This window comes from Mesoplodon densirostris, chromosome 2, assembly GCF_025265405.1.
Source record: "Mesoplodon densirostris isolate mMesDen1 chromosome 2, mMesDen1 primary haplotype, whole genome shotgun sequence".
Taxonomy (NCBI): Eukaryota; Metazoa; Chordata; class Mammalia; order Artiodactyla; family Ziphiidae; genus Mesoplodon; species Mesoplodon densirostris.
In genome coordinates this window covers 120,947,073-120,967,326 of record NC_082662.1, presented here as the reverse complement: position 1 = coordinate 120,967,326, position 20,254 = coordinate 120,947,073, and the positions used below count along the sequence as shown (strand labels likewise).

Genomic DNA, 20,254 nt, shown 5'->3' with positions numbered 1-20,254 from the left:
CAGTGGTCCAAGAACCTTCTATGTGGTAGATCCAGGCTGACAGTCTTCTGAAAGTGGCTGGGAAGGGAAAAGGGATGCAGGAAGGACTGGTATGTATTGGAGCTGGGGTGGGTGTAGGCACAGAATATAGGTGCCAGGAGAGATAGGAACTAGAAGTCTAGAAGGAAAATCTGTAGCTTCCAAAGGCAAAGGCCGACCCTATTCATTACATGTAGACCTGTTGTTGGCACAGATTCAGCTCAGAAGACTTTTGCTCTGAGCGCTGAGTGCACCCAGAGACACAAAGACTTGTAGGCTGCCCAGGCCTAAAAATGGTTTCTGATGACATCAGGACAAGAGGCAGAGGTACAGGCCTAGTACTGTGTACTGCTTCCAGGAGTAGATTTATTATCCAAGTAAAGAAAAAGACAGAGGGACAGGTCGTTAAAATAATTTATTCTAGCATCAAGGCTTTAGTTGAATTAAGTCATGCCCATAAAAATTGCAAATCTTTGTGAAGAAATGCCCTACCTCCACTTAGCTACAGTACAACTGGCAACGTTTATAATTACTTGGATGTGACTGTATACACATGTGCCTTTGTATATATGTGGGTGCATATCCCAGGCTCTTAAAATAGATGCATGCCTACAAGCTTCCCAAAGTGTGATTTCTGTTGCCCAAGTGTGTGTGTGACTCCTTTTCTCTCACATCTACCCGCTGGAGTTTGCAAACCCCGTCCATGAGTACAGATGGCATTGTGGAACCTTGTGTGTCATCTGAAGCTTTTTCTTCTGATAATGCTGTGTCCAAGTGGGATTTAAAGTCTACAATGGATTTGCCAGACCCAGAACTGGCCCTCTCCCCAGAATGTGCTGGCACAAGCATTACTGAGGGCTTCTCCCCCAGACGTAAGGATTTGGTGGCCTTTGTGTTTCTGGTCTGGAAGGCAAGATCAAAGGATCATTCCTGACTCTGGGGGATATATGTTTTTACCAGCTAATAGGAAAATGTAATTTTTGTCTGTGCAGGCCTGGCCATGAGTTAGGGGAACTGTCTCTTTCCAAGCCTCTCCTCTCTGCCCTTCCTCCACTCACATCAAGACACCCCAAGTGCTCACTCTCTCTCCTGATCAAATCTGTACTCACAGAAGGGTTTGCTGTAAATCATTTCACTCTTCTCCTTACTCAAGTGCAGCCTTGGAGAGGAGTGTCACTCACCCTGTCTGACCATAGTGTCCTCATCTGTGAAAAGGGAAAGGGTTGGAGATATTATTTCTAAGATACATTTCAGCTCTAATGTTATTTAATTCAGTTTACATCTTAGTATGGGCTCAGGTCAATATATAACCTCCCCTGGGTTTTATATATACTTCAAATCTAATCTGTCACTGTAGCATGAAAGGTTTTCTTCTTGGCTAAAGGGAATTAAGGTGTGAGCCTCAGCCCTCCATCCGCTGGCCTAGGAATAGCTTGCAGCTGCCAGGATGTGAGAGAGCGTGTGGCTGTATTTCTGGGGTTCATCATCAGAGGCCTGGGACTTCTTGCTCTTTACTTGTTTGACTATTTTCCAGGCTCTGGACTTCTTGAGGACAACCCGGGTCTAAGTTATCTTTGTTTGCCAAAGTTTAGCCCAACGTGGATGTGGACTAGATGCTCAACAGCTGTTTGGTTGGGGGAGTGATTGAGCATGTCAGCTGGCCGCCCCCTGCAGCCAGGCCGGCCTGCCCTGTGGTCAGGGATTGTGCTGCATCCTGCCTGTCCTGTCAGCTGGAGCACCAGCTGTTTCTAGCTGCTCTCCCCATCCAGCTGTCTTATAGGGGCTGGAGACAGCTGTTGCCTAGGGTGTCTGTCCCAGGCCACCTGGTCCTAGTCATGTCTTGGAGTGTTCTGAGGGGGGAAGGGCAGGGCGAGCTATGGGAACTCTGAGCCCTCCCACCAGGTCCGGTGACTCCCACACTATCTCACTTCACTCCCACAAGGAACCGTGCTCCCTCTGTCCTCAGGCTTGCCATCTGCCTCTGAGCCTTGTGCATATCCAGCCATCTACTAGTGGGGGCACATGCCTGCTGCATGACTTGGGGCCATGGTTTGGCTCAGCTGCAATCTTGCTTAGTCCCCTTCTACAGGAGTCTCTTTACAACACACCAGCTTTGGGTCCTCGCCTTCTTCCCTGTCCCAGCCACACCAAACCTTAGCTCCCCTCCCCTTTTCCACCTGTGTATCTGCTACTGCGATCCCATGCGTCCGTCCCACTCCACCTTCGGCGACGCGTCAAGCCCTGTTTTGTGTGCTGTGCCACATACAGCTCTTCATTCGTTCTCCAAACCAAGCCTGGTGAGGTAGGTATCATTATTCCTTCCTCCTCTAACTGATGGGGCCTGGAGAGGTCCCATCACTTGCCTTATGTAGTTACATAAAACCAGGTAGTGACTGTGGTGTGGGTTTCATACCTGGTCTCCAGAGCCAGCGCTTTGCCCACCACCCTCGTCCCTGGTTCTGGTTGGGAAAACAAGACCACAGAGAGCTGGTAGAGCTTTGCACTCTGGTTGTCTTTCCCTTGGGTCCCAACAGTTTTGGCTTAAGCTGCCCCGTGGTCTCACCCAGGCATGCACACACTTGTCCAATAGCTGGACAAGGTCAGGACACAGTCTGTGCCCATGGAACAGCCTTTCTGCACATGCCCATTGCACCGGTCTGCACATCTGCTTGTGTTGTCCCTCCATCTGGCTCGTTAAAGCTGTCCTCTGACCAACTGTGCTGCCCAGTGCTGACTGCCAGCTGTACCCTCAATTCTACCTACATCCAGTTCCCCTTTTCCCAGGGACTTGCCGAGTTTGCACACTTCCTCCCCTCTGGCACCTGTGCATCTGACTGTGGTCAGCACAGGACCCCTGTGCCCAACTGGCAATGCGGGCTTGCTCTCAGTAGGTACCGTCCAAGGCCTTACTACATGCCCCCAGCACATGGCACTTGTTCTGTGAATACCACTCAGTTCCTTGGCTCTGTCTAGCCCAAGGACCATGACACAGTTCCCAGATCTTTTTTTTTTTTTTTTTCTTTTTGCGGTATGCGGGCCTCTCACTGTTGTGGCCTCCCCCGTCGCGGAGCACAGGCTCCAGACGCGCAGGCCCAGCGGCCATGGCTCACGGGCCCAGCCGCTCCGCGGCATGTGGGATCCTCCCAGACCGGGGCACGAACCCGTATCCCCTGCATCGGCAGGCGGACTCTCAACCACTGCGCCACCAGGGAGGCCCCTCCCAGATCTTTAATTGCCCTGGCTGGCTGTGTCCTGCCTTCTGTGCCAGCCCTCTATCTACCTGCTCTTCTTCCCTCCTGCTTTCCCTCCTCACAGCACCAGGATCCTTGGCAGGGACCACGTGGTGTGCTCACCCCTGGCAGACAGGCACCCTTCCCACTTCCTCCGCCACGTTGCCCGTGCCAGGCACAAGCCAAGTTGCACACACCATAAATGTCACAGTTGCAGCTGTCCCAGAGGGGAAGAGCCAGAGGCATGAGGTCATGGAGTTCACCCTTCTCCCAGGGCAGGATCGAGAGTGTCTTGTGTGGGCACGATCCCCGGTGCCTCCTGAGGTGTACCCCACAAAAGACCCTTCGTGTGAGGAAGGCAGAGCCCCAGGGAGGAGTGGGGAGCCCTGCAAGGCCAGCACGCCTGGGGAAGAGGTGGCTGAGTGGGAGGGGTGGCTGGCTGCTGCTCTGCCGCACTGGGGGACATCAGCTGGCTTGGCCCAGCAGGCCGATGGGGTGATGCCACCACCAGCCTGGTGTTTATTCAGGTGGCTGGCGGGCTTTGCTCTTCCCATGAGGGGAATAACGAATATTGCTCCTCCGGGGTCTCGGGGCCAGGCCTGTCTCAAACCCTCCTCTGTGGAAACTCAGAATAATAGCTCCTCACTAAAACCAGAAAGGGTATTGGCATTTCTAAATCAATGACAGGGGAGCCTTCCAGGGGCCTAGAAAACCCAAAATCTGGAGGGCAGGGGCTAAATCTGTGGGGTTGCCCCTTTGCCTCACAGCGAGTGCAAGGACCAATGCTGACTCTTTTGAGGTGTTCAGGAATTGGGTGGGATCTTGTTTTAGGCTACTTAGGCCAAACCATTGGGTCCACCCAGAGAGGGGTCCTAGGGCCATGGCTGGGCAGCAGTTGTGGACGTGCCTCAGTCTCCACCTTAGACAAGTGTCGTCGATCTTGCCGAGGAGCTAGAATCTGCATCTGTCACATCGCTCAGACTTGCTTTCCTTCATTGCACTTTTCACTAGTTGATGTTTCCTTGTTTATTTCTTATTGATTGTTTACTTCCCCTCATGGAGGGTGGTCTTCATCAGAACAGGATCCTCGCTGGCCTGGCTTACCCTCAGTGCCCAGGGCTGAACTTACGAGTGCATTAATGAAGAAGTACTATATCGAACCCCTGAACCTTCTGGGGCTTCATTACCTGTCACAGGATGTGAGAGTTACAGGAGAAGATGCACAGGTGCAGCTCTTAGCAGGTGCTTATAGATGTACAGAAATGCTGGAATCCCACTCAGGCACCAGGAACTTTTCCTGTCAGCCCCAGAAAGAACCTGGTTCCTGTAAAACAATCTTTCTCACACATTTGGGCCCCCTTTCCATTAGCTTTACCCCAAGCTTCCTACATTTAAGACAGTGCTTCTCAAACTTTAATGTGTATGCAGATTGCCTGGGCATCTTGTTAAAATGCAGATTCTGACTCAGCGGGTCTGGTCGGACCTTCTGCATTTTTTTTTTTTTTTTTTTTTTGCAGTACGTGGGCCTCTCACTGCTATGGCCTCTCCCGTTGCAGAGCACAGGCTCCAGACGCGCAGGCTCAGCGGCCATGGCTCACGGGCCCAGCCGCTCCACGGCATGTGGGATCTTCCCGGACCAATGCACGAACCTGCATCCCCTGCATTGGCAGGCGGACTCTCAACCACTGCGCCACCAGGGAAGCCCAGAGCTTCTGCATTTTAACAAGCTCCTGAGTGATGGAGTGATGCCTATGCTGCTGGTCTCCTTGAGTAGCAAGGATTTATGGGAATCCAACATTTTTGTATTTCTCTGTATATGCATATCCTACTGTATATCCTGAAACCAAACTGACAGCGTTCACTGGCCCCTGTGAGGTGCTCAGTGCTGCTTGAGAGCTGGCTGAGTGCCAGGAACCTCTCCTGGGGTTCTTAGTGATCCAGAAAGTGAACTGAAGAAGCAAGGGCCAAGAGGCTGGGTGCTGGATTCAGTTCTGCCACTTTTAAAAATGATCATGGGAAAAACCACATCCTTACTCTGGGCCTCAGTTTCCTCATTTGTGAAATGAAGGGTTAGGCTTGAGTTCTGGGGTCCATTCCAGCTGTGACATTCTATGAAAAATAACAACCACTTAGTACGTCCCATGCACTTCCACATATAGTTTAACTCATTTAATCCTCATAACAACGCAATAGCAAGTGCTAGTATTAACCCCATTTTACACATGGGCAAAACGAAGCACAGGGAGCTTAAGTAATTAGCCCAAGATAACAGATCTAGCAGTAGCACCATTGAGATGTAAACCAGACAGCTTCCTCCAGAATCCACGCTCTTAACCACTGTACTTGACTGACCCTGATAACACTTACCAGGAATGACTACACCCCCAGTAAAACCACTTATTCTGGGTATTCTTGAAACAAGACCTCTTCTCAAGGGCTTTAGCTCTCATAGTTAATTCTGTGCAGTTTAGAGAGGTTGGCTTGGCCTTAGCCCCACAGACACATTGAGCCTTTCCAGTGCTCAAAATCTGGCGTGCACTGAAGTGCTGTAAGAATAGCATGGCCAGTGGTCTAGAGCCTGGTTAGTTATAACAATCACGTCATGGGCTCCTTTGGGCAGCCCACGTAGGGCCACTGGAGCCACAGTGTCTGGGTGTCACCATCTGCCTACACACCCCCTAACTCGGAGCCACTGTGGCTTCCCTCTGGGCCATGAGTAGCATCTTACCAGGCTGCAGACCATGCCCGGCAATGTCTGAGCTTTTGCACTTCTCATGTCTGTCTGTCAAAGAAAGATGAAAAGTAAATGCATCTTCTATTCTTCCATGTTTGCTTCCTCTATCGCCCTCATAAACAGGGCTCAAAGGAGAATATGACATTTAAAAATTCAGATGCTCATGGAAACCTTAGAATGGGGGTCAACGCTGGACAATGTTAGATCTCAGTGCAGTAAACTTCTCTAAGAATAACTAGAGGAGAAAGGATACCTCTAAGCCTGTTGACAGCTGTCCAAGGTTCAAATCCCAGTCGGCTTCATCTTCTCCAGGATGCTGCCTCTCATGCCTCTAGTCCACTCCATCCCTTTGAACCCATGTTTGGCACTTACAGAACCTGACATGGTTGGTCCTCTTCTTGCTGCAGTGTGGACCCTGTCTCCCACATTACAGTTGTCCTCCCACCGCACCCGCCTCTGTCCCAGGACAAGAACCCCAGGGGAATTAGAGGCTTCCTTTCTGCCATACTGTACCCTAGACACACAGGAGGTACTCACCAGTGTTGGTTGATTGAAATGTAGCTTTAGTCCTTTCTGGTGTGAACTATGTCTGGAACATGCCTAATTCGCCAAGCCATTTAGGGAAACTTTTTATATGTGAATAGGAAAGTTTAAAGCCAGCCTATCAATTTCCTATATAGATGATGCTTTTAAAGTGCTGGGGAGCCATAAAAAGAGAGTGAAATATTGCCATTAGCAGCAACATGGACGGACCTAGAGAATATCATACTAAGTGAAGTAAGTCAGACAGAGAAAGATAAATATGATATCATATCACTTATATGTATAATCTAAAAAATAATACAAAGAAATCTATATATAAAACAGAAACAGACTCACAGACATATTAAACAAACTTATGTTTACCCAAGGGGCAAGGGAGGGGGATAAATTAGGAATACGGGATTAACAGATGCAAACTACTATACATGAGGTAGATAAGCAATAAGGATTTATTTATTGTATAGCACAGGGTACTATATTCAATATCTTGTAATAACCTATAATGGAAAATAATCTGAAAAATGTATACGTGTGTGTGTGTGTGTGTGTGTGTGTGTGTATAACTGAATCACTTTGCTGTAGACCTGAAACTAACACAATATTGTAAATCAACTATATCTCAATTGAAAAAAAGACTTTTAAAAAGTGCTGGGGAGGGCTTCCCTGGTGGCGCAGTGGTTGAGAGTCCGCCTGCTGATGCAGGGGACGCGTGTTCGTGCCCCGGTCCGGGAAGATCCCACATGCCGCAGACTGGCTGGGCCCCTGAACCATGGCCACTGGGCCTGCGCGTCTGGAGCCTGTGCTCCACAATGGGAGAGGCCACAACAGTGAGAGGCCCGCGTACAGCAAAAGAAATAATAATAAAAAGTGCTGGGGAATAGTTTGTGCTCATTAGAAGAGCATACTATGTAGATTTCTTGGGCCACCTCTTTTAAAATTGCTCAGAAAATCTTTCATTAACTGAGACGCTGGTTCACGTGTGTAGAGGTGCAAGCGAATGGAATTTTTCTGTAATGTTACTCGTCACTGGATAAGAGCGTACTGTGCACAAAGGGTGGATAAATGACAGGTGTCCCAGTAGCCCAGGGACACGGCAGTGTTATTGTTAGGAAAGCCGTGGTGGTATTGGGAAGCATTTCCAGCAGAGGACGTACCGGAGCCAAGCTGCCCTGGAAATGCCGCCTGGGACCGAGCTCCGGTCCTCAGCACAGGGCTGGACACACTCGAGGGCCCCAGTTGTTTCTGGCTGATTTCTCAGCCTGTCTGTTGAGTCTCTGTGCTCTAAGCAGAAGCTGGCTGCCAGCTCCCTCCTGTTTGTCTTCAAAGCACTTTAAAGCACTCTCTTTTTAAAATTTTCTCTCTTCTTAGGAAGTTTCTAAAAACCTCACCAAGGAAAATGAACAAATCGAAGAGCACGTGGAAGAAATTCAAACTGAGATGAACAAGCAAGGTGAAGAGAACAGCTCCAGTAACATCCTAGACAGCATGCCGGACATCCGCTCGGCCCTGCAGAGGGACACGGCTGCAGCCTACACCCACCCCGAGGTACAACCCAGCCTCCAGGGGCTCTGACCACAGACCCCCAGAAAGCATACTCCCAGCACCTCCCATGTGCGTAGAGCTTGCAGGCTTCAGTCCTTCCATGGGCATGGTCTCGTTTCATCTACACAACAGTTCTGTAGGTCTGATGCGGCAGGGGTTGACCCTACTGGACTTAATTAACGTTGAAGCCCAGAGAAGTTCAGTGAGTACTGAAGCCAGGACTCAAATCTGGGTCTTCTGAGTTTCAGGCCCCATTCTTTCTATTATACTCCATCCTGCCTCTTTGAGTACTATGTCTTTCATCATCATACCATGTGGTCTTCACCACAGCTCTGGAAGGCAGGCTGGGGCAGAGATCAATATCCTCACTTTGCAGATGAGAAAACAGATCCAGGAATGCTCACAGTCTCCCTTGCTCAGCTGGGAAGTGGTGACAGGGGTCTCACATCTCTATCTCTTCCCCCTCAGTATTGTCTGGAACACAAAGTCACCTGTGCAATTAAATGAAACACTATCTAATGTGATTTGAGTGATGCCAAAGGACCTATTTGCTTAAAAATACTTCCTCATTTGATACCTGTTTCTTTTGGCTCTAGTTACTAAGTTATGCGTGTGTGCTAATACTCAATAGTTACGTGTGTTATTTTATTTAATGTATTGGACTGTCTTGTAAATCGATACCTGAAAAACAGGAGCTAACCCCCAAAAAGTGGAAGAGGAAACGGGTAAATTCTGGCATCAGGACTTGAAGAGTGTGGATGCTATTAGCAAGGCAGGTCTGGATGAAGTATCGTAAGAGGGGTCCCTGGCAACCATGGGATAGCAGCAGTTAAGAGGGGTCTTGCTCACTTATACTGGGCCAAGGGTTGGTGGTGGACGGCAGAGCGTGGATTCCAGGTGAACCACTGAGGGATCCCCTCAGCCTGGGGCAGGCGGACAGGGTGTGGGTGAAGCAGAGCCTGGGACAGGGACTGTCAGAGCCCCTGAGCCGTTGTATGTGCTGTGACGTTGAAAAGGGCTGGGAAGCATTGCTACCAAGGATCCTGTTGCCTGGGTCATTAAGAATTGAGGTAAGAAAGGAAGTAAGACTGACTAGGCATGTGGGCTTGGAACTCTTGAGCAAAGAAATTCCCCAAAGTGGCGCCAAGAGACAGCAGCTGTGGGTTTGGGGAACCTTGGGCTCATGTGTTCCGAAGGCAGGAGAGCAGGCAGATTACGACTTTGGAGGCAAGAGGCCCTGAAGAGAGTATGGTGCCTGCACCCTGCCCCATCTGTAACTCAAAACCAATTCCAACCCAGAAAATAAGTACAAGGAAGGCCAATTTTCTGGCTTAGCCCATGATGACTGCTTTGATGGGGTTTTTGGGGAAATATCATATTCCTTCAAAAATTATTTTTATTCTCATTTTTGGGTGTCCCCGACATGCCAGCTACTGAGTGTGTGTTTAGTCTGCTTGGTGGGTCATCCCTGAGCAGATCTGAGTTTGTAAACCAAAGAGCCAGAAGACATTTGGGCTGGAAGGGAACTTGGAGGCACCCTTGCATCACACCTGGGGCCCTGCGGCTCCCATCGCAGCCCATATGGCATCCTCTGCTGGCCCAGCAGCCCAGCAGAGTTAGGCGCTCCCTGTCCTCTCTGGCTTCCAATTTCCCAGTCGGCTGAGCTTGAGAATTCCATCTGTTGTCTTGATGACACATTATGTGGTATGTTCAGAAACCCAGCTCAGATTTTCCTGAAGGCAAATCAACCACACCAAACTCTTTTTCTCCTTGCTCAGCAAACTTTCTCCCTCCTGAAATCTCCATTCACACATTGTGGAAGTTAGCACAATCCACCCAAACCAAGGGTGTGTGGGCAGAGCCAGGGCCAGGGTGGGACTGGAAAGGGGGAAGTGGTGAAGGAGGCAAGGCTAGGATCTTCCTCCCCCTTTGCATCCGTCTGTCTCTTTAGTGAACCCGTGCTGAAAAAGGGGGTGAGTGGGGCATCTGGGTTTGGCTGTTATTTTCAGGGTTCTTACATCTGATGTCAGGGTTTCTTGGAATGGTGAGTGGCACTTTGTTGGAGGCCTCTTTCCAGGAAGGTCCTTGCCTGGAAGGGGCTCTGGGGGGGTGGGTTGGGAGTAGAGAGGGCAGGGTGGGATTGGGAAAATCGGGACACCAGCAGTTGAAGTCATACAACAGTTTAACAGAGAGAGAAAATCAAAGCTTGCAGGGACCACTGCCTCCCAGTGCAGCCAGCGAATCCAAGGAAATTATATGTTCTCTGGCAGAGGCTGTCCATGGTCTTGCTCCATCTTCTTGGCTGGGAGGAGAAACTGCAGTTCCCGCTCATCCCTAAGAGCTTGGATTAAAGACAGTTCCTGGGGTTTGCCACGAAGAAATGACAACTTGCTTTTGCAATGCAGAGGGAAACCAGAGTCTGGCAATTAGATGGCCCGCGGCGTCTGAGTCAAGGGCTGGGGCCTCTTGTCAGCCTCCCAGGCAGCTCTTTCCTATGGGAAATGAGGGATCCCCAAGTCTGCTGGGCACTAGCCAGACCATGGCCCTCAGGACTTGGGGATGTAGACAAGTTTTTGGATGGCAAATGAGTTAGTCCTGTGGTCACAGCTGAGGACAATGTGGCTTTAATGTAAGGTAGAGCACAGGCTCTGAAGGCAGGCAGCCCTGGGCCTATTTAATAGCCGAATGACTTAATAAGTGCCCCTCTCAGCCACTTAATTGACTGACCTTCAACCAAGTTGCTAAATGACTCTGAGCCTCTCCTTCCTCATCTGTAAAATGTAGATAATAATATCTACTTTGCCCCATTATCTTAAGGGTTGAAAATAATACAAAGGGACATGCCTGGCCGTAATAGATGCTCTGTAAAACGTCATCAGCACCAGCCAAGTATTCCCTGCGCTTCTGATGGAGGTCACCTCACCAGCAAAGAATGGGAAGTGAGAGAGGGGCAGGTAGCAGGAGTAGGGGCTGCCCGGGGCACAAATCTGCCAGTTTCTTCTGGGCAGCGCTCTGGCCCCAGTCAGGGGAGGCTGGCAGAAAGTGTCCCCTGTCTTCCAGGAGTCGGTCAGCTCAGGGGAGCAAGGAACACATATTCAGGAACTTCCATGTCTGCTGTGCCATCTGGATAAACTCTCTTGTCACGGGAAAACCAGTACAGACTTGGGGTGTGGTTGGCAATGAGGACTCTAGGTTTTCTCCAGGCCAGATTTTAAAGGTCAAAACAAGAGCCTGATTTGCTTCTTCCCATGCAAAGTGAGAAAGTTGGCCGTGATAGCTGGATCCCTGCCAGCTAATGTTCAGTGAACCTGAAGGTCCTGCTCTACCCCTCAGGACACTGGGCATCAAGGGACAGAGGTTTTGTTTCCAAGTGGACTCTGCTCTCTGGGTGGATTTCACCAAGGATTTAAGGGAGCTCGCCCACCTCCTCATGGTGAAAAGGGGGAGCTTTCATGGCTTAGATGGCTACAGGGAACAACCCCTTCATCATTCAGCCATTGGAGACCTCATGAGAGCAGCGCTGGGCCACTCCCACTTAGGTCGCTGCATGCTTTACTGATGGAGCCACTGCCCCTCAGGATCTGGAGCCCCTGTCCAGTGGCTCTGACTTTCAGCACAGCTAGCTCACAGGCCCAGTGCCCAAGGCCCTCTGCTTTCAAAGGTGGGCGATTGTGATCCTGGATGAGGGGACATGACTAGATGGACCAAGGCAGGACCCAGAGACTCTGCCACACTGTGGACACAAGAGCTCAGTCCCCAGGCAGCAGTTTTGTGGAGGACAGGGTGGTCCTTCCATGTGATCAGAACCATCACAGAGGACTTCTGTGGTACCATCAAGATGCCCAGGTCATCGGCTACCTACTTTAAAGCATCATTTGATTTGACAAAAATCCCAGTGCTAGTCACAAATGTAGATGGTTGCTTGGGATTTGTTATGATTCAGAAATTCAATTTAACAAGCATTTACTCAGGGGAATTAAAGATGAACAAGAGGTGGTCTCTGCTCTTCCAGTTGCTCCGTCAACAGAGGCAACATCCTTAAATAATGCCTGTGGAAGGCAGGCTGAGAAAGGTGTTACAATAGAAGTACAGACTTGTCTCCATTAGGAGTTGTGTTCCGCTTTGAGTAAGAGACTGAAATACAGTGCATTAAACAGTAGAGCGGTTGGTTGTTCTTTCATGTAGAAGAGCTCTGGAGGCAGGTGGCCCAGGGCTGGTATAGTCAGCTGCAAGATGTCATTAGTGATGTCCATCCTCAAAATCCCCTCATGATCCACAAGATGGCTGCTCAGCTCCAGCCATCCTGTCCATATTCTCCTGGCCAGAGAAATGAGGAAGAGTGCAAAAGATGCCTTCCAGCTGAGTCAGCCCCAAGTCTTAAGAAACTTTTCCAAAAGCTCTTCCCACCAACTTCTACTTATACCCTACCAACCAGAACTTAGTCCCATGACCACTCCCACAAAACCAGTTTCTCATTAAGTCAGGAACAAGGAGACAGGGGATTTGGGTGGTCACTTGGAAGTCTCTGCCACAAAGTGCAAAGGGATGATTGGGAAAGAAAGATTAATTCTGAATGAAAAGGTCTGGGAGTATTTCCTTGGGGTCCTGAGATTTTAGCCAGGCCTTGAAAAATGGGTTGATTTCAAGAAATAGCTATATAGGGGCAAGAGAATGGTCTTCCAGACAGAGAAAACAGTCTGAGCAAAGACCCAGAAGCTCAGCAGAGCCAAGAAGTTCAGGAGTCAACCAAGTGCCTGGAGTACTGGGGGTGTCGGCGCTGGAGGGTGGAGCAAGAGAGAAGAATGCTGAGCTGGGTCAAGTCGATTTGAGTTCTCAGTGCCAGGCCAAGGACTTGGGACTTTATTCTGGATTCGTTAGGGAGGGCTTGGGGCAGTTTGCTAACAGCATAAGTAAAAGCAGTCATGATTCATCCTGAGGTATGCATCTTGGTCCTCAGCCTTCATGTCCCAGCCACATGGACCTCACTAGAAACAACTGATACCAGATCTAAGTCACCCAGCATCCCCAGGCCAGAGTGGAGAGGACAACTGCACTCTCTGAGAAGAATAGCGTGGAGGTTAGAGACAGAGTCTGGAGCCAGACTGCCTGGGTTCAAATCCTGCCTCTACCACTTACCTGCTGTGGCACCTTGGGCAATTTACATAACCTCTCTGTGCCTCAGTTTCCCAATCTGTAAATGGAAATGATTAAAAATGGTTCCTGCCTCATAGGGCTGATGAGAAGATGAACAATGCCTGGCTCTTAGGAAGTGCTTTTAGGATTAGCTATTGTTATTTGTATGGCCTTGGCTCCAGCATTGTCTCTGCCTGACCACTGCCCCTCTGACCAGTGACCTGACCTTCCCTTGTGTCCCCTCTGAGGAGCAGTATGAAGAGAGGTTTCTGCAGGAAGAAACCGTGTCCCAGCAGATCAACTCCATCAAGCTCCTGCAGACGCGGCCACTGGCTCCACCAGAGGTGATGAAGCCTCAGCGGCCCCTGCAGAGGCAGGTCCACCTGAGGGGCCGGCCGGCCTCCAAGCCCACCGTCATTCGGGGCATCACCTACTACAAAGCCAAGGACCCTGAGGAGGAGAATGACATCGAAGAGCATCGTGAGTTGGGGTCAGCAGGGCCGCCCCCACCCCCCCAGAGGCAGGGCAAGGGACGGAGTCACCACCTGGACCCTGTGGAGGTGCACTTCCCGTGAGGCACACACCCTTTTTGCAGTTTGATTACTACTGTGGCCCCGCAGAGCCAGCTCGGTTACCTGAGAATTCCCTGCAGTTACAAATTATCCAGAGTTCTTATGGCCTTTCCTCACAACTTGCTGAGCGCCCTGGGGCAAGTCACTTGCCTTCTCTGGGCTTGCAGAGGACCACAAGGCAGAACGTGGCTGAGCCAGAAGGGACTTCAGTGCCCTGGAGTCCAGTCCTCCCCATTCGCAGATGAGGGCCCTGAGGCACAGAGGCGAATGACTCACTCACAGCCACACAGTGGGCTTCTCCCACCTGTTCCTTCCCCAGGGGCCCTGGGCTACCTGACTGAGACTCCAGAACATGCTGGACCCCTTTTATCTCTGTCCCTCTTATTTTTTCACAGAAAACAGATCTTCCCTTTCACCTCATCTTTATCTTGTTTCCCTAACACTTCCTCTTCCTGTGCTCCTCCCTGCCACAGGCCCCTCCTTTTTCTTCTCTCTCCCTGCCCAGCACCCCAGCAGGCCCCACTCCTCCTCTCTCTCCACTCTGCCAGAGCGAATGCCAGTTCCTCCCATCAGGTCCTGCTCAGCAGCCTCCTGACTCATCCACCTGCTCTGCCTCTACCTCCTTACAGTTTCTGCTCACCCAGTCGCTGGCATAATCATTTTCCCTTTCTTTTTTTTTTTTTTTTTTTCTGGTACACGGGCCTCTCACTGTTGCGGCCTCTCCCGTTGTGGAGCACAGCCTCTGGATGCGCAGGCTCAGCGGCCATGGCTCACGGGCCCAGCCGCTCTGCGGCATGTGGGATCTTCCCGGACCGGGGCACGAACCCGTGTCCCCTGCATCGGCAGGCGTACTCTCAACCACTGCGCCACCAGGGAAGCCCATTTTCCCATTTTTAACTGTTTGTAGCCTTTATAAATTATTAATTTGTGGGATTTCTCTGGTGGTCTAGTGGTTAGGATTCGGCGCTTTCACTGCCATGGCCCGGGTTCAGTCTCTGGTCCGGGAACTGAGATCCCACAAGCTGCACATTGTGGCCAAAATAAATAAATAAATAATTGGTTTGTGGGGTTTTTATATTCTGGAACAAGTCCTCTGTCAGTCATACATATTGCAGATATCTTCTTCCTGCCCATGGCTTGTATTTTCAGTTCCTTAATGGTGTTTCTGATGAGCAGATAAAATCCAATTGACCAATTATGTCTTTTGTGGTTAGACCTCTTTGTGTCCTTCCTAAGAAATCTCTGCCTCCTCATATTCCCTCTCTGCTCAAAACCCTGCAGACTGCCCCATTTCACTTGGAATTAAAAACTGAAGTCCAAACACAACAGCCAAACGCCACATGACTTGGCTCCCGTGTTCTCTCTGACCTCTGTCCACCTCACTTCTCCTCAGCCTCGGCAGACATGTTCTGGCCCCAGAGCCTTTGCACTGCTGCTATTTCCCCCCTAGTATACTGTTCCCCTGATAGCTGCTTGGCTAACTCCCTCACTCCTTCAAGCCCCTGCTCATCTCTCCATCCCACTGAGTCCCATCTTGACTACTTTATCCATTACTGCAAGTTTCTCTTCCCTTCTCCTCACCCTACTAGACTTTTTTTCATAGCACCTTCAAATGTACAATCTATATATTGTTTGGTGTCTCCACCACTAGATAGAAGCTTTGCGAGGGCAGGATCTTTTTTTTTTTGCTCATTGCTCTTGTGCGTGCTCCATAGATACCTACAGAATGAATGAATAACTTCCTCCCAGGTCTCGTAGCCCTTGGCTGTGCGTCCTCTAGGTGGCCCCTGGGTCGCAGGTGGAGGATAGCGGTAGACTATTCAGAGAGACCCTCCAGGAAATGCTTCCATCTGTGCTCCTTTTCACCTGCTTCTTCTAAATCCCACCTGGGCTCTATCTCTAAATCAGGGCATCATGTTGAGGAAAGAAACCCTCATTAATCTGCCACCTACCTCATGCTCCCAGTTCCTCTCCCCCAGTCACAAATGCACCTGTGTTTGTTTCCCAGAAGACGAGTTTTTCAGCGGTGAACACGGAATGGATTTGCTGATTGAAGATCAGCTTCTGAGACACAACCACCTGCTGACCAGTGCCACCCGGAGGCCAGTAGCCACCCATCACAATGCTGCTGTGACCACTGATGCTGGCACTCAGACCACAGCCCTGCTTTCTGCACAGCCTCAGGCCTCGACCTCAGCTGCCAGCGTCCCTGACCCTACTCTCTCTGCCTCAGTTGAAAAATTCTCAACACCACTCCAAACCACCTCAGTGTTTCCAGATCCCACAGGGGAGACAGTCCTTAAACCTTTTGCTCAGGTACCAGCCACGACCGTGGCCCACACAGCCACCCAACAACCTCCAGCCTCAGCGCCTCCATCAGTGGCTCCCGAGGATGCATTTGTAGAGGCTACGCACACAACCCCGGTGCCTCCCCCGCCAGTCAGGACAGACTCACTGGGGAAAGATGCTACTGCTGGGCAGGGCACAGCCCCCCTTAGCCCCACCCTGAGCCCCGAGGAAGAAGATGACATACGGAATGTCATAGGTGAGTTCATTCTACCTGGCTTGGGTCTCCTGCTCAAGTGAAGGGCAGAGCCTGGAAATGGCTTGAAAGGAGAGGGAGGATTCAGATGGTCCAGCTGCTTCATAAAGAAAGGCAGGTGGAGTTACGCCTTGGCCAATGATCAGTTTTAACATCTAGGGTCTATGTATTCAAAATGTGCCAGTGATAGGAGTGGGAAACTCCTTTCTAAAATATAAGTAAATTAATGGAGCCAAGATCTCAGCTTCATTAATAAATTTTATAGATGTTTGTCAAGTGCTGGTGTACTAGGCTTTGTGGTGGGTATTGGGTATTTGGTTATTTCATGATGGCTAAGTTTTCTGCAGTATGTTTACCAGGCCATGAACTAACAATAGATTCTTATGTGGGCAGAGGGATCCCAGAATAATAAGAATGGGAACAGGGGAATAACCAGTGCAGTGGGCCCCAGGGGAAAATCTCATGAGCCCTCAGCCTTAGAAAGCATGGAAACATTGTGGCATCATGTGATAAATGCTGTAACAGAGGAATGCAGAAACAGAGACATGAAAGAGGGAGCAGCAGCTTGGCCTGGCTGCTAAGAAGGCTGGGGAAGCTTTTCTAAGGAGGTATCCTTTGAACTGGGTTTTGAAGGATGAACAGGAGTTTTCTTATTTATTTATTTATTTTTGGCTGTGTTGGGTCTTTGTTTCTGTGCGCAGGCTTTCTCTAGTTGTGGCAAGCGGGGGCCACTCTTCATCGCAGTGCGCGGGCCTCTCACTGTCGCAGCCTCTCTTGTTGCGGAGCACAAGCTCCAGATGCGCAGGCTCAGTAGCTGTGGCTCATGGGCCTAGTTGCTTCACGGCCTGTGGGATCTTCCCAGACCAGGGTTCGAACCTGTGTCCCCTGCATTGGCAGGCAGATTCTCAACCACTGCGTCACCAGGGAAGCCCAAACGGGAGTTTTCTAAGTAGAGAAATCTTCTATTAGGTCTAAAGGAGCAGGGTATGTTCCAGAAGCACAGAGAACACAGCCCTGTTCTGTGCCTGGGAGTTCCATGTCCACAAGATGACTCTGAGAACAGTAAACTGAGAGTGTGTGTGTGTGATGTCGGGGGGCAGTGGGGGGCGAGGAACAACTAGAAAAGGAAATGAGACCTGGCTACAGAGGTCTCTTCCAAAAAGAGCTAAACCAAACATTCATTACGTCACCATCCATAGTGATTGAGAAATAACATTATTGAATAATAATTTCATTAAAAATATACTTGATTTGACGGAAGACGTGATTTGCCTTATACCTGTCTTTCCCTTCCCATTTTCTGCTCCCTTGGCAACCTCTTTCCAAATTCCTCCTCAGAATAAGGTGCCAGCTACGCCATACAGATGGTGGAAGGAGCCAAACACATTGTTATAGCCTGGTCTCTGCCGCTGACAGCTGTGTGACCTGGGCCAAATCTCTGCCCGTCGATGGGTCTCAGAAATTAGAAATTTGCTAAAGACTGTTTTCTCCATTATATTCGGCGGTTTTCTGCAGTAAGTTTATCAGGCCATGGTACAGCAAGGGATTCCTATTGGGTGAAAAATCCCAGAATAATGGCAAGGAAACAACCAAATGGACCCCAGGGCAAAATCTCATGAACCTTGGCCTGGAGGAAGCTAAGCAAGAAGACAGTTCTTGAGCCACAGAGGTTGGGGTGGGAGGAGAGAATGTTTTTCTTTTCCTTTCTTTTGCTTCCATGGGAGCAAGCTGACCATAGAATAGAAAAGGTCTATTCCTCACTGCCTGGATAATCAATTCTGAAGCTGCGGGTCCTGCTCAATTTCTGCAGAATGCCCCAGGGTCTGAGCAGAGGTTCCCAGTTCCAAACTGGCTCTGGGCAGCCTTGACCATGCTCATGGGCCCAGCACTCCATCTCCTCTTCTGCCATGGGAATCAGCTCCCCGGGGGGCCCCCATACCACCACCAATTGGGTAGGAGGGATGGTTCCTCCAGAAACTTAGACAGCTGCCCACCACTGTCCCTCCACAGGTGCATAGAATACTAACAGTGAAGACAGGCTACGGGTACATCTGCACGCCTTGTATGTCCTCAGCGATGGTGTTTGCCAGCCTGGAAGCCTCTTCCCTTGGCGACTTCCTAGCCAGGGGTGGAACTCTCTACTGTCTCCACAATCCACCTACCAACCTGGGTGTTGCCACCAGTGGGCTTTTCTGATGTAACTCCCGACATGCACCTTTCTGGGATTCTTAGGACACCACCCCCTGCATTAGCCTGACTGAGATGCTGATGCCCAGACAGGAGAAACCCTGTGTCCTAGCCGCTATTTACCTGGTGGTAGGAATGGGAGACAGGGATACATTTTCTCTTGTTGTTCAATATTCTATTCAACCAGAATAACATCGTCACAGAGGATGTAAACTTCTGCTTAAAGACTGGCCTGTAGGATTTTTCAGAAGAGCTGGGGTTCTTTTTTTTTGAATTTTTATTTTATATTGGACTATAGTTGATTAACAATGTTGTGTTAGTTTCGGGTGTACAGCAAAGTGATTTTGTTATACATATACATGTATCTATTCTTTTTCAAATTCTTTTCCCGTTTAGGTTATTACAGGACATTGAGCAGAGTTCCCTCTGCTATACTGTAGGTCATTGTTGGTTATCTATTTTATTTTATTTTATATTTATTTATTTATTTATTTATTTAACATCTTTATTGGAGTATAATTGCTTTACAATGATGTGTTAGTTTCTGCTTTATAACAAAGTGAATCAGTTATACATATACCTATGTTCTCATATCTCTTCCCTCTTGCGTCTCCCTCCCTCCCACCCTCCCTATCCCACCCCTCTAGGTGGTCACAAAGCACCGAGCTGATCTCCCTGTGCTATGCGGCTGCTTCCCACTAGCTATCTATTTTACGTTTGGTAGTGTATATATGTCCATGCCACTCTCTCACTTTGTCCCAGCTTACCCTTCCCCCTCCCCATATCCTCAAGTCCATTCTCTAGCAGGTCTGTGTCTTTATTCCCGTCTTACCCCTAGGTTCTTCAAGACATTTTTTTTCTTAGATTCCATATATATGTGTTAGCATATGGTATTTGTCTTTCTCTTTCTGACTTACTTCACTCTGTATGACAGTCTCTAGGTCCATCTACCTCACTACAAATAACTCAATTTCATTTCTTTTTATGGCTGAGTAATATTCCATTGTATATATGTGCCACATCTTCTTTATCCATTCATCCGATGATGGAAACTTAGGTTGTTTCCAGCTCCGGGCTATTGTGAATAGAGCTGCAATGAACATTTTGGTACATGACTCTTTATGAATTACGGTTTTCTCAGGGTATGTGCCCAGTAGTGGGATTGCTGGGTCATATGGTAGTTCTATTTGTAGTTTTTTAAGGAACCTCCATACTGTTCTCCATAGTGGCTGTACCAATTCACATTCCCACCAGCAGTGCAAGAGTGTTCCCTTTTCTCCACACCCTCTCCAGCATTTATTGTTTCTAGATTTTTTGATGACGGCCATTCTGACTGGTGTGAGATGATATCTCATTGTAGTTTTGATTTGCATTTCTCTAATGATTAATGATGTTGAGCATCCTTTCATGTGTTTGTTGGCAATCTATATATCTTCTTTGGAGAAATGTCTATTTAGGTCTTCTGGCTATTTTTGGATTGGGTTGTTTGTTTTTTTGTTATTGAGCTGCATGATCTGCTTGTAAATTTTGGAGATTAATCCTTTGTCAGTTGCTTCATTTGCAAATATTTTCTCCCATTCTGAGGGTTGTCTTTTGGTCTTGTTTATGGTTTCCTTTGCTGTGCAAAAGCTTTGAAGTTTCATTAGGTCCCATTTGTTTATTTTTGTTTTTATTTCCATTTCTCTAGGAGGTGGGTCAAAAAGAATCTTGCTGTGATTTATGTCATAGAGTGTTCTGCCTATGTTTTCCTCTA

The 20,254-nt window shown here is 49.1% G+C and overlaps 1 protein-coding gene across 4 annotated transcripts in view; it reads left to right on the top strand.

Annotated features, from left to right (window-relative positions):
- The window catches only part of OLFML2B (olfactomedin like 2B), a 41,917-nt gene that overhangs the window by 10,951 nt on the left and 10,712 nt on the right, over window positions 1-20,254 (top strand). The window contains exons 4-6 of one of the 4 annotated variants that reach the window (XM_060090837.1): window positions 7,894-8,070; window positions 13,449-13,680; window positions 15,784-16,317. In XM_060090837.1, the coding sequence (XP_059946820.1) occupies window positions 7,894-8,070; window positions 13,449-13,680; window positions 15,784-16,317 (943 nt within the window). Of the gene's footprint in view, window positions 1-7,893; window positions 8,071-13,448; window positions 13,681-15,780; window positions 16,318-20,254 lie in introns of all 4 variants that reach the window. The other 3 variants (XM_060090836.1, XM_060090835.1, XM_060090838.1) reach the window with 3 other exon arrangements.